The sequence below is a fragment of the Theropithecus gelada genome, chromosome 11 (genome assembly GCF_003255815.1).
Source record: "Theropithecus gelada isolate Dixy chromosome 11, Tgel_1.0, whole genome shotgun sequence".
Taxonomy (NCBI): domain Eukaryota; kingdom Metazoa; phylum Chordata; class Mammalia; order Primates; family Cercopithecidae; genus Theropithecus; species Theropithecus gelada.
This window is the reverse complement of record NC_037679.1, coordinates 55,125,033-55,137,287: the sequence shown is the minus strand read 5'-3', so window position 1 is coordinate 55,137,287 and position 12,255 is coordinate 55,125,033. Positions and strand designations below refer to the sequence as shown.

General features: G+C 38.1%; 2 protein-coding genes across 2 annotated transcripts in view; one reads left to right on the top strand and one right to left on the bottom strand.

The window, feature by feature from the left end:
• The window catches only part of CCDC38 (coiled-coil domain containing 38), a 65,934-nt gene extending 62,352 nt beyond the window's left edge, over nucleotides 1-3,582 (top strand). The window contains exons 15-16 of the mRNA XM_025402286.1: nucleotides 765-858; nucleotides 3,441-3,582. Coding sequence (XP_025258071.1) covers nucleotides 765-858; nucleotides 3,441-3,554 — 208 coding nt within the window. The 3' untranslated portion in view covers nucleotides 3,555-3,582. The remainder of the gene's footprint in view (nucleotides 1-764; nucleotides 859-3,440) is intronic.
• Nucleotides 3,583-4,268: 686 nt separating this feature from the next.
• On the bottom strand, nucleotides 4,269-12,047 carry SNRPF (small nuclear ribonucleoprotein polypeptide F). The gene is made up of 4 exons (XM_025402287.1): nucleotides 11,630-12,047; nucleotides 9,524-9,649; nucleotides 5,339-5,403; nucleotides 4,269-4,723 (listed from the first exon to the last, which is right to left on the bottom strand). The coding sequence occupies exons 1-4, from the start codon at nucleotides 11,630-11,632 to the stop codon at nucleotides 4,657-4,659; spliced, it is 261 nt and encodes an 86-aa protein (XP_025258072.1). The 5' UTR covers nucleotides 11,633-12,047; the 3' UTR covers nucleotides 4,269-4,656.
• Nucleotides 12,048-12,255: the final 208 nt, after the last annotated feature.

Genomic DNA, 12,255 nt, shown 5'->3' with positions numbered 1-12,255 from the left:
CTTGATAAGTTGCACAGATTAATTTTTCCCTCAAAATAACCCTAAAGAGAATATGACAAATACCATTTCTTGCTCATAATTTGAGGATATTATTCAAAAAGATTAATTGGAAGGTACACTTTTGTGGCAGCTCACTAAGCTATGCATTTGTATACTTTTCTGTATGTATGCGACACTTCAATTGAAAGGTTTAAAAAGAGGAAAAAGTAGCTGAAAGTTAATTCAAGTAGCTATAATACAAACTATCTGTAAAGTGCTGAAATGTTTGGGAGGCCGAGGCGGGCAGATCACGAGGTCAGGAGTTCAAGACCAGCCTGGGCAACATGGTGAAACCCCGTCTCTACTAAAAATACAAAAATTAGCTGGGTGTGGTGGGTATGCACCTGTAATCCCAGCTACTTGGGAGGCTGAGACAGGAGAATTGCCTGAACCCAGGAGGTAGAGGTTGCAGTGAGCCAAGATTACGCCACTGCACTCCAGCCTGGGCAACAGAGTGAGATTGTGTCTCGGGAAAAAAAAAAAGTAGACCAAGATCTGGGTATATTTCATATTTTCCAAATGATGAAATTTCTTCCCATTTCAAAATAGTATTTGAGATTTACCTGAATATTCAAAAGCCATTGTTATGAGTAAAGATGAAGTATCATTTTCATTTAACTTTAAAGGAGGTCTTCTATTCACATGGCTCATTATCAAAGAGTAATGTACTTTTCTTTCTTAATGTGATTTATAGTTACAAGAATGTTTCTCCCTTCTTGTGACAGGTTTCGTGATGAGAAAATGAGAGAAAAACAAAGACACCAAGAGGAAAGGCTAAAAGCTGCTCTGGAAAAAGCAGTAGCACAACCAAAGAAAAAGGTTTGTTTTGCTATTAATAGATCCAGCCATATCAATATGTGAGTGCCTCTGTGGTACAAAAACAAAATACTTTATTCGTCTAACTTATCCAGGTTGAACTTCAGAAGGATAATCTTTCTTGCTCACAGCTTCAATTGGTCTCTCTGTTTGTTACTTTTAGAATAATTCAAATTAGTGGCTCTCTAGTTCTCAATTAAACACTTTTTTTTTTTTTTTGAGACGGAGTCTCGCGCTGTGTCACCCAGGCTGGAGTGCAGTGGCGCGATCTCGGCTCACTGCAAGCTCCGCCTCCCAGGTTCACGCCATTCTCCTGCCTCAGCCTCCGAGTAGCTGGGACTACAGGCGCCCGCCACCTCGCCCGGCTAGTTTTTTGTATTTTTAGTAGAGACGGGGTTTCACCATGTTAGCCAGGATGGTCTCGATCTCCTGACTTCGTGATCCACCCACCTCGGCCTCCCAAAGTGCTGGGATTACAGGCTTGAGCCACCGCGCCCGGCCTAATTAAACACTTTTTAGTAAAAGAAGCCTCTTCTCTATCCTCTTTTTCTTTAGCCCTAGGTTCATTAAAATCAGGTATTTTTTTTTTTTAGTTTTTTGGAATAGATTATAAAAGCATATTGTTCAAAGTTCAAAAGATACAAGAGTATTCAGTGTAAAGTCAGTCTTCCTCAGCTCCCCTTCCTGGAGGCAACCACTGTTAACAGGTTCATTTGCATCGCTCTGGAAATATACATACACATATATGTATTTATGTACATATTCCTTTTCTTACTGATAGCTAGGAACTTGGCTTCTTTCACTCAGTAATGTTTTGGAGATAAGTGAACCCAGAGAATCGCATGTAACTGTGGGGACTGTGTACAATCCCCATATTGTAAAGATAATGAGATTGACGGCTGGAGTCAAAATGATTTGCCCAGAGTCACTATGACGTAGCAGCAGAATCAGGACCAGAAGCCAAAGTTCTTTATTTTGCAAGACCACCTGTACAATCAGAAGTTTGGGATTAGGCAGTCACGTACATGTGGTCCATCACTTCTACACAGGGTAAGGAGGGCCTTTTGTTTTATATGCCACTCTTTCCCTCCTCTGGGATACAGTCTGAAATATATTCCAGAAGGACAATTTCCTGGTTATCTGCAAAGCTATTGTGGACACTGATTCTTACCATAGTAACAGCTAACGCATAACAAATGCTTACTGTGTGCCTTACAACCAACCTCTTGAGGTAAGAACTTGAAAAAAATTCTGAAATATGGGAATTGTTAATATGTGCCATAGCAAAAAGATGATTACTTCAAAATATTTTATTGAAATACTTCACCTTAAAAAGGGTATTTATCTAGTTCAATTCTTTCCATGAAGACTTTCCTCACCTGTTCTCTTCTCCCAAGAATTAACCATTCATCACCCTTCCACATGGACTACTTAGTAAACCCACCAAATTGAAATTATTTTTTAATATATTCGCCTTTCCTTCTAGACCATGAGTTTTATGACGTTTGTATCCCTAATACCTGGCACATCATGGATACTTGATGTATAGTGAATTAACAGACTAAAAATGAGCATAAAAACTAAACCTGAAAAAAATTGGGGAAAAAATGGTTATCTGATAAATCAACAACACACAATGACCTCTGATAGAAGCTGACCCAATTAGGACACTTCATCATTGGTAATTTTTTCAGACAGTATTAATAACAAATGTTACCAAAGATCTCTGACAGTGAAAAATTCTGATATTGCAGAATGAATTCAGAGATTCTAGTCCCCCAAGGACATTTTTGTTGTTACAGTGATGGGGAAGAGTGCTATTGTTATTTAGGTTCTCTTGGGCCTGCAATGCAGGGGACAATCTCACATAAGAATTGTCCTAAAATGTCAATAGTGCCTTTTGAACACAGTGGCAATGTCCCATCAAATCTCACAGAATTATGGCAGTTTTCGCACTTATACATTTAATTTATACAAATTCAGCTACAAAAGCAAAACAAAATAAAAAGCAGGCAAGGGAATCCCAAAAGTAAAGAGAAAAATAAGTAGTAATATACTTGAGTATATATGCCCCAGAGAGAATGAATAGGTATGAACTAGGGGTTTCCCAAAGCCTCTTCTGTTGGGAACACCTCCAGAAGCCAGCCAGTGTTCAAGATGGTACACGGTTTTCTGGACTTAACAAGATTTCTAAATGCTAGTCAGGTGCTCAACAGGAGAAAGCCATCTCTTCCAACCATGAAGGAAAAACTGGCTATGGCACTTACTGAGAAAATGGTGGCCTTCAACATGGTGCTTTTCTAGGTTGACCACATTTGAACCGTATACTACTGGATGACTTTACCTAAGTTTTCCCACTTCCCAATAAAACCTAACTGTTGCTCCTTCTGCATACTTATCGGTGTCCAGTTTGCTACTCAACTTTGCCTAGCATGTTAGACATCCGTTAGGTTACAAGTCCCTTTTAACTGTGATTAGTTAATATTACAAACCACATTATTCCTTGTAAAAATCAAGTTAATATTGGTATTTCACAAATTTCAATAGAAAATGGAAAATATTAAGTATTTTGTTTTTCTTTTCAGTTGGGAAGACGACTTGTCTATCATTCAAAACCTCCATCTACTAACAAACAGCAGCTACCTTTAGTCAATGAAACAAAAACAAAAGCACAAGAGGAAGAATATTTTTTTACTTGAATAAAAGCAGTAAGACATTTTATTACCAGAATGTCTTAGGTATATTTTGTAAATCTTGGCTTTCACTAATGACAATATTCTGCCCCATGTACCAGGCCTAATCAATTTGAGGAAGACAGGCCCTTATTCTAAGGGCCATAGGATTAGGAATAAGTTATTTTCTTTTGTTGAAGTCTTTATTCATAAGTATTAGTCCATATAGCTCAACATTGTTATCTATACTTTGAGTTGTTCCACTTGGGGATACACAAAGATAGTTTACTGATAAAACTGTATGGTAAATGACCACTGAAGTGTAATAATGGCCATTCTCTTACAACATGAGACTGTAAATATTTTCTCAACCCATCTGTAGGGAAGTTCATAGCATGCTGTTACTACTATGGAATATACATTTTAACAATGTACAACTCTAAAATATCTGAAGGGTTTTGAAAGGCTTAAAACTTAACCTCGAAGTTATGGTCTCAGAACATAACTGTGAGACCGGTTTTTATTCCACATTACGTTTTGTTCAAAGAACTTTTTTCTCCTTAGTAAACAAATCATATGCCCTCAGCCTGAATGTCAGTTCCCAATTTCTGTTGTGCCCTGTCTGTACAATCATTTTAATTTTTAGAAGATGTTTCAGTTTTAGCTACAATATGTACATTTAGCTTATACTGACATAGAATTAACATGTAATTTATTGACTAAGTAAAATAAGACAGAGTATTATTAATGCCAAGAAAATGTTTAATTTTATACATGTTAAAAGTGGCTCAAAAATAACTTGAAAACATTGCATTTAAAAGGTCGCAGCTAATAGATAATTTTACAAGAAAAGGTCTGAAATTCACCTTCATAAAAATATCTAAAGCATATAATTATCCTTTATGGGGGAAAAAAAAAGAGTATTGAGCTTACAAAAGAAAAGCAACTTAAATGAAATTCGGTGGCTTTTAAAGCATTAGTTCTGTGAGTAATCTTTCCCAACTGGTTCAACATTTGAGCTTTGCTTGTAAATATCTGAATACAAATAGTTCGCAAGTCAAGTTGAAAAACAAACAAATCTTTATTGTCTAGAAATATATATATAAAAAAAAATCCCCAACAAAAGATGCTATTCTCTCATTTCCCCATCTTCTTCCTCTTCTTCCACACCTCTGATATAAAGGACATTATTACACCTGTAAATAGAAAAAGTCCATTTTGTTGTTCCAACCAGAAACTTGTATGATCTGAATTACTGTATTTTTATTATGAAAATACTGAATGCTATATTTACAATATTCTTGTCTTAAAAAATTTTTTAATATATTTGTTTTTAAAAAGAGTTTTACATAGACTTGTTGAAAAGCACATTGCACTTATTTTCCACCATATGGTTGTTAAAATGACACCTTTATGATTTTCCAAAGGAAACAATTACCAGAATTTGAAGCTTTGAAGCTAGTACAGAGAATCAATATAACAAAAATCCTTACAAACAGCCAGACCCAACTAAAATTCAAAACTAAGTTCTTGCAATGAAGACCACTGCAAAAGGTTGCCACTGTAAAAGGTTATAGCTAAGAGCCAGAAAATTTAACAGCCTAGAAAAATCTTTTGGCCAGTTCTAAAACATTTGAAAACTTATCTTTGACAAGTTTAACAATTTCAAAGACTTTTGAAGTCTAATTGTAAAGTATTATAATAGTAATTTTTTTTTAAAGTACTTCCAAAATTGAGGCACTAATATATTTAGAACAGGTATTCCTAATGCTCACCAGTAACTCCTTACATATACCACTGCTGTTTGTTACCTTATTAAAACTTCACCCAGATGTCCAGACAAAGCTCCATCTATGTATTCTTCTGTATTTGCAAGCTTTCAATAAAAAGAAATAAATTAGTATAATCACACAGGAGGAAAATATTACAATACAGCTAATACTGGTGAGAGAACTTACTATGACCTTCCTATACCAACAACTCAAATTTATCTATAATTAATAAACAGAGGATGAGCTTTCTATTACTACTGTAGTACTTTTGGTTTCATATAAACCTTCAATAAAATTAATATTCATGGATGTAGAACAAATATATAATAAAATTTGTCTCAACATAAGCCTCTGAATCTCCCAGGTTATGTAATATTTCTTTCCATTAGATATCAAAACAGTGTGTGGAAGAAGGCAGTCTCTATGAATAAATTGTGATTAAGAAGTTTTCTGAAAATTCATTCTAAAGAACCAGACGTTAAGTTTTCTCAGAGTAAAACATAAATCATATTGAGGTGTCCAAATGGGTATACAAAAGCTATGGCTAGCATGCCAAATACTTTTATATTAGTCAGCAACCAAAGCAGATAACTGAGTTAGAATTTTCTTCTTTTCCTGTCTTTTAAGAAACAGGGTCTCCCTCTGTTGCCCAGGCTGGAATGCAGTGGCACAATCATAGCTGAGCAAAACCTTGAACTCCTGGGCTCCTCCTGCCTCAACCTCCTGAGTAGCTAGGCCTAAAAGCATGTGCCACAAAGTCTGGCTACTTCAAAACAATTTTTTTTTTTTGTAGAGATGAGATCTTGCTATACTGCCCAAGCTGGTCTTGAATTTCTGCCTTCAAGTGATCCTCCTGCCTTGGCCTCCCAAAGTGCTGGGATTACGGGCATGAGCTACCACATCTGGGCCTGAATAAGAAAATTTTTTTAAATTATGTACCAATAAACAGGGAAAAACAAGTTCTTAAGTGAAAGTTAAATAGTTAACAGTGACTTTTACAGTTATTTTGTTGAACCCTATTATTTCTAATTTTATATCAAAATGTTTAGCTTTCCTTCTACATATAGGTAACAATCTTTACTTGTAATTAAAAGAAAAATCACAATCAATGCCACCTGGGACTCAGCGACGGCACTAACAGGAGTGAAGGGAGAGAGGGAGGTTTCCTTCACAACTAGGCATGTAGAAAAGGAAAAGAAAAACACGGCTTAACAATAAGGATTAAAATAGGATGTGACATAAGGCATGAAAAACATGTTAATGAACACTACTACTGGATGTTACTCCCTCTCTTATAGAAAACAAAAAGTAATCTTCATTATCCAGATGATAGTTTTGTCTGAAATATATGAAGTTGTTGAGACAATTAGTTTGTATGTAACGGCTATAAGAAATAATGTATTAAGAGCAACTAATTTTTTGTAAAAGGTAATTAAACATTTAACTGGTTTCTAAATTACACAATAATGCTCCAAATACTTTCTATCATGTATTAAATTCAGTCTTCACCATCACTTAACAGGCTCTCTATGGCCACCATTCTAACCTAACTTTGTCATTTGTCCCTTAACTCAATCTGCTCTGGCCTTTTTGCTGTGCTTTGAACATACCAAGCATGCTTCCACCACAGGGCCTTTGTACTTGCTATTCCCTCAAACTGGGATGCTTTTCCCCAGACACTCACCTGAGTTGTACACTAATTCTGGTATCTTCCAGAATTCGCTTCCTCAGAGTGGCTATCCTATATAATATTGCACATACTGTCTCTCTATTCTCTTTTTCTTCATGCATGGCATCTATCACACCTATTATCACATTATATTACCACCTCCCACCACTAAAACATAAACTCTTGAGGGCAGGGATTTTGTTTTGTTCAATGCTATATTCACAGTGCCAAGCACATAATGGGAATCAATAAATATTTGCTGAGTGAACAAATTCAAACACTGGTATCAATATGGTTGACTACTCCAAGTGGTTGGTTACTTAGACATTTTTTAACTCTGGCAGGGTCACTAGCAAGCTATATTAATTCTAAAACAATTATTAAGTGGTAAATCTTTTATTACTGAGATGTTAATTTCCATAGCATAAAATTCACCCTTTTAAAGTGTACAATTCAGTGGTTTTTAGTATATTCAAAAACCTGTGCAACCTTGTGCAACTATCACCACTAATTCCAGAATATTTTAATCACAATTCATATACTTCCCAGATTTTTCTATGGTCTTGGTAAATGATTCCTGTTTAGGGAATGGTCCAAACTCAAACTATGTTTTGGGGACCTTAGTGTCATGTGCTCAGGTGGTAATTGCCTAAGTTAAGGAAAATCATAGCTCTCTGCCTACTTAAGTACTCCTTTGAGTACTCTGCTAACAAGTATGGAATCCTTGGATTCATGATTGGATTGACCACCTGTCTTGATAGCCTTTAAAAACCTGGCGGGAAACTACTATTAAAAAACAACAACCCCAAACTAATTTTTTAAATATGCAAAAGACATTAACAGGCATTTCTCCAAAGATAAACGAATGGCCAATAAACACATGAAAAGGTGCTCAACATCATTAGCCATTAGGAAAATGCAAATCAAAACCACAATAAGATATCACTTCACACCCATTTGAATAACTATTTTATAAACACCCATAGAAAATAACAAGTGTTGGTGAGGATGTGGAGAAACGGGAACCCTTGTGCATTGCTGGTGGGTATGGAAAACCACGTAGCTGCTGTGGAAAATAGCGTGACAGTTATTCAAAAGGAAAAAAAATTTTTTTTTTGTTTTTTGAGACAGGGTCTTATTCTGTTATCCAGACTAGAGTGCAGTGATGTGATCACAGTTCACTGCAGCTTCAACCTCCCCACGCTCAGGTGATCCTCCTACCTCAGCTTCCTGAGTAGCTGGGAATACAGGTGCCCACACCACCATGCCTAGCTAATTTTTGTATTTTTTTTGTAGAGATGCAGTTTTGCTATCTTGCCCAGGCTAATCTCAAACTGCTGGGCTCAAGCAATCTGCTACCTCAGCCTCACAAAGTGCTGGGATTACAGGCATGAGCCACCACGCTTGGTCTCCTTAAAAATTAAACTTGGAATTACCAGTAATCCAGTAATTCCACTTCTGGGTATATACCCCAAAGAGCTGAAAGCAGGGACTCGAACAGACATTTGTATATCCGTGTTCACAGCAGCATTACTTACTACAGTCCAAAGAGGGAAGCAACCCAGTGTCCACCAAGAGGCAAACAGATTAGAATGTGGTATATCCATACAATGGAATATTATTCAGTCATAAAAAGGAAGTTCTGACACATGCTACAACATGGATGAACCTTGAATAATACACTACGCTATGTCAAACAAGCCAGACACAAAAGGATAAATACACGATTCCATCTGTATGAGGTATTATACATGGTCAAATTCACAGACATGTAGAATAGTGGTTACCATGGGTTAGCTAGGTGAAGGAAGCAATGGAAACTTATTGTTTAAAGTTTAATTGTAAAATTATTGTTTAATGGAAAAGTACTGTTTAATGGGCAAAAAATGTCACTTTTGGATGATAAAAAAGTTCTGGAAATGGATAATGGTAATGGCTGTAGAACAATGTTAAGGTACTTAGTGCCACTGAATTATACACTTAAAAATGGTTAAGAGTGGCAAAATTGTAATGTATATTTTACCACAATAAAAAGAAAATTAATTACAAAAAAAAACCCCACCAAAACACATGGCTGAATCATTTACAGAAACTCATTTGACAGACATACAGTCAGTTCAATTTCTTCGGCAGATGTGTCTTTCCCCTGAAGGAATGAATTTCCTCAATAACTTTGGTGTTGTGCCTTTAGCATCATTCATTAAAAGACTCATGAATTTCACTTGAAAACTTTCTTTCAGGGCTAAATGATGAGAAATGTTTTGTTTTCTCCAGCAAAGTAGTGTGTTTCCCTTACAGTATTATTATGAATTAAATGTCTGAGCTCTTCTTACTTTAACTACTAGGAATAAAATCTGTGGCTGAATTCTGGTTTAAGTCCATGTCTTGTACCTAGTATATCATAGTATCCTCCCTGGCTTTGACTTTATTTTTTAATTTTGCCGTACATTTGTCAATTTAATTGTATGTATTCTTATTAGTCAGACTAAACCTTTGAGCAATAAGGTGAAGCAAACTAAATGCAATGTTATGACCTTTACAGCTCTTTAGCTTACCTGCATGTTCATGTAGCCATCTACAGATACCAGATAGCCCTTGTACTCCATTCCCCACTTAAGTTTCACCATCACTGGCTTTCCTGTTAGTCCATTGAGGAAAGGTTTGGGATTGAGGGGTAAACTCTGCACAAAGAACAAAAAAGGATCCAATTAATTATTTTTCCTCCCACCACCAACTCTCTTCTACTAAATACCAATATTTTGTGGTATGCAAATGAAGAAAACTCTTGACTCATTATTTTAGTACACAATTTTCACTTTTATTTATTGGAGAGTACCAGGGAAATTTAAATATCCAGTTAGCCAGTATCACCTTTAACCCATCAAAACAAAATACTCACTATTCACTTAAGATAACACCGACTACATACATCACTTACTGTTCTGAGCTCTAAAGAAACAAAGATAAAGGCACTTAAAAAAAAAAAAAAATGCGGGCCAGAAAGGGTGGCTCATATCTGTAATTCCAGCATTCTGGAAGGCCAAGGCAGGTGGATCACTTGAGGCCAGAATTTCAAGACCAGCCCAGGCAACATAGTGAGACCACCTTCTCTACCAAAAATAGTCAGACGTGGTGGTGCACACCTGTAGTCCCAGCTACTAGGGAACAGAGCAAGACCTTGTCATAAATAAATAACAGAGTCCCTGTCAAGAAGTTGGAGATGGGGAGGGGGGCTCCTCACATACAAATAATTATACTGCATATTGCAACATAATAAGAGGAGATATACTAGGCACAAGGGTACCAAAGCAATCCAGGGAAAAAAGGAAAGGTTGCCTGAAATAAGTAATACCTCAGTTTTAAAGAATGAGAATTTATTTCCAGAGCGGGAAAAAATCCTGTTCCAGGCAAGGCTAGCTACTTATGTAAAAGGAGGGAAGAGTGAAGCAACAAGGTGATTTTGGGGACATACAATTCAGCATTGTCAGTCAAAGTCCCAAATATAAGACTACAGAAGGAAGCAGAGGGCAGATCACGCTTGACAGTCTTTAACTGTGGAAGCTAGGGCTAGGTCCTAAATGACTTTGTCACTAGCACTGCCTCTTATAGCAATCACTTAAAGTTTGTTCAGCAAACCATTAACATCTCCAGTGAATTCGGTTTTTGCCCTTTTCTGCTCACTCACCAGTCAAAGAAAGAACAGAACTAAGAAACTTGGCTACTAACCCCCTCTAACATAAGCATATTCGGAGTGACTTGATACGGCGATTACTCCAATAACCTAATGGGTCTCCAGTTTTCATTCTCCAATTTATTATCCACCACAGCAACATGATTTTTTAAAGTGCACATAAAATTGTCATATTTCTGCTTAAAATGATTCAATGGCTTCCAACTCAATCATTTTCAATTGATTTGGAGTACAATCAAAACCTCCCAATACAGCCTAAGAGGTCCTGCCCAACGCCTGCTCCTCCGACACCATCTCGTAACCACTCTTCCTGCAAGTGGCTGTACCTTTTTGTCAATTTCTCCAACTGACCAAGCTTTCTTTCCGGCCAAAGGTCTTATGCTCCTATTCCCTGTGCTCGGTACACTCCTCCTCCTGCTCTTTAAAGGGTCTATTTCATGACACTTAGGCTTCAGGTTAAATTCCACCTCCTAGGGAGGCCATCTCTGACTAAGCCTCTAAATGTCTAACGCGCACCCTCACAGCCTCCTGTCTGCATTCTTCTTAGCACTTATTACTTGCAATTGCATATTTGTTATTTTTTGACTGTCTGTCTTCCCCAACCAACTGAGTTAAACTAGAGCATGGCCGTATCATTACTTTCATGCAATGAAAGTGAATTTTGGAGTGTGGTTAAGTGGGAAGTGCAAATTCTCTTTGAGTTTTACCCCGACCCTGTAGCCACAAATAAGAATATCCCAAGCCCAGATTCAAACAAAGAGGAGAAGGCACGGGCACTCCTAGGAAAAGAAAGGCATCGGGAGGAGCACGCGCCTCAGAAATCCTAAAAGCAGTGAAAGAAGCTGGCGACCGGGTGCGCGGCGCCTCACGCGGATGAATGGGAAACGCGCGAAGCAACCACTAGGCCCCGCGAGGTGGTCTCCCTCCTTCTCTTTGTCCCCGCTTCTCCCGCCGTTCTCGTTCTCCTTACCATCGTAACCACGGCCGAATATTGCAGGCTACTCACTGCCGACCAGGCTGCCGCTTGTCCCTCGTGACTACAGCAGGTACCCCAGGTCCCGAGCCGCTGAGTTTCAAGAAAAATGGCCGCCAAACAGGAGTGCGACCTTTCACCTCCCACCACGGCCCTTCCTGCCTCTGTGATTGGACGAAAAGAGATGCGCGCTGATTGGAGGAGATGGTTGGACCAGTATCTCCTGGCAACCAGCAGCGGCTTGAGTTTGTGCCTGGCGGGCTGCGCGCGGGTCTTGGGAAACCAGCTCTTGAGGAGCAAGGTGAGGCAGCCAAGGACTGGAGGCAGGCCGGTGTTGTAAATGTGCGGTCTGGGACAGGCTGTGTAACAGATGTGACTTCTCCCCAACTTGGTTAATGGGGATTTTACTTTGTCTTTTTACACCCGTGAGAATGTTCAGGATCCCAGAGTTCCTTCCTCACTCTTCCAACAGGTTCCATGATTTGGGGGCGCCTCTGCCGCAGGCCGTTTCTACCTGAGTATTCTCTCTTCTGCAACACCCATTTCAACCCCTTTTAAAGGAACTCGGGGGTAGCCAGACAAGACTAGGGGCGGTGAAACGCACCGAAGGGAGTCGGATACAG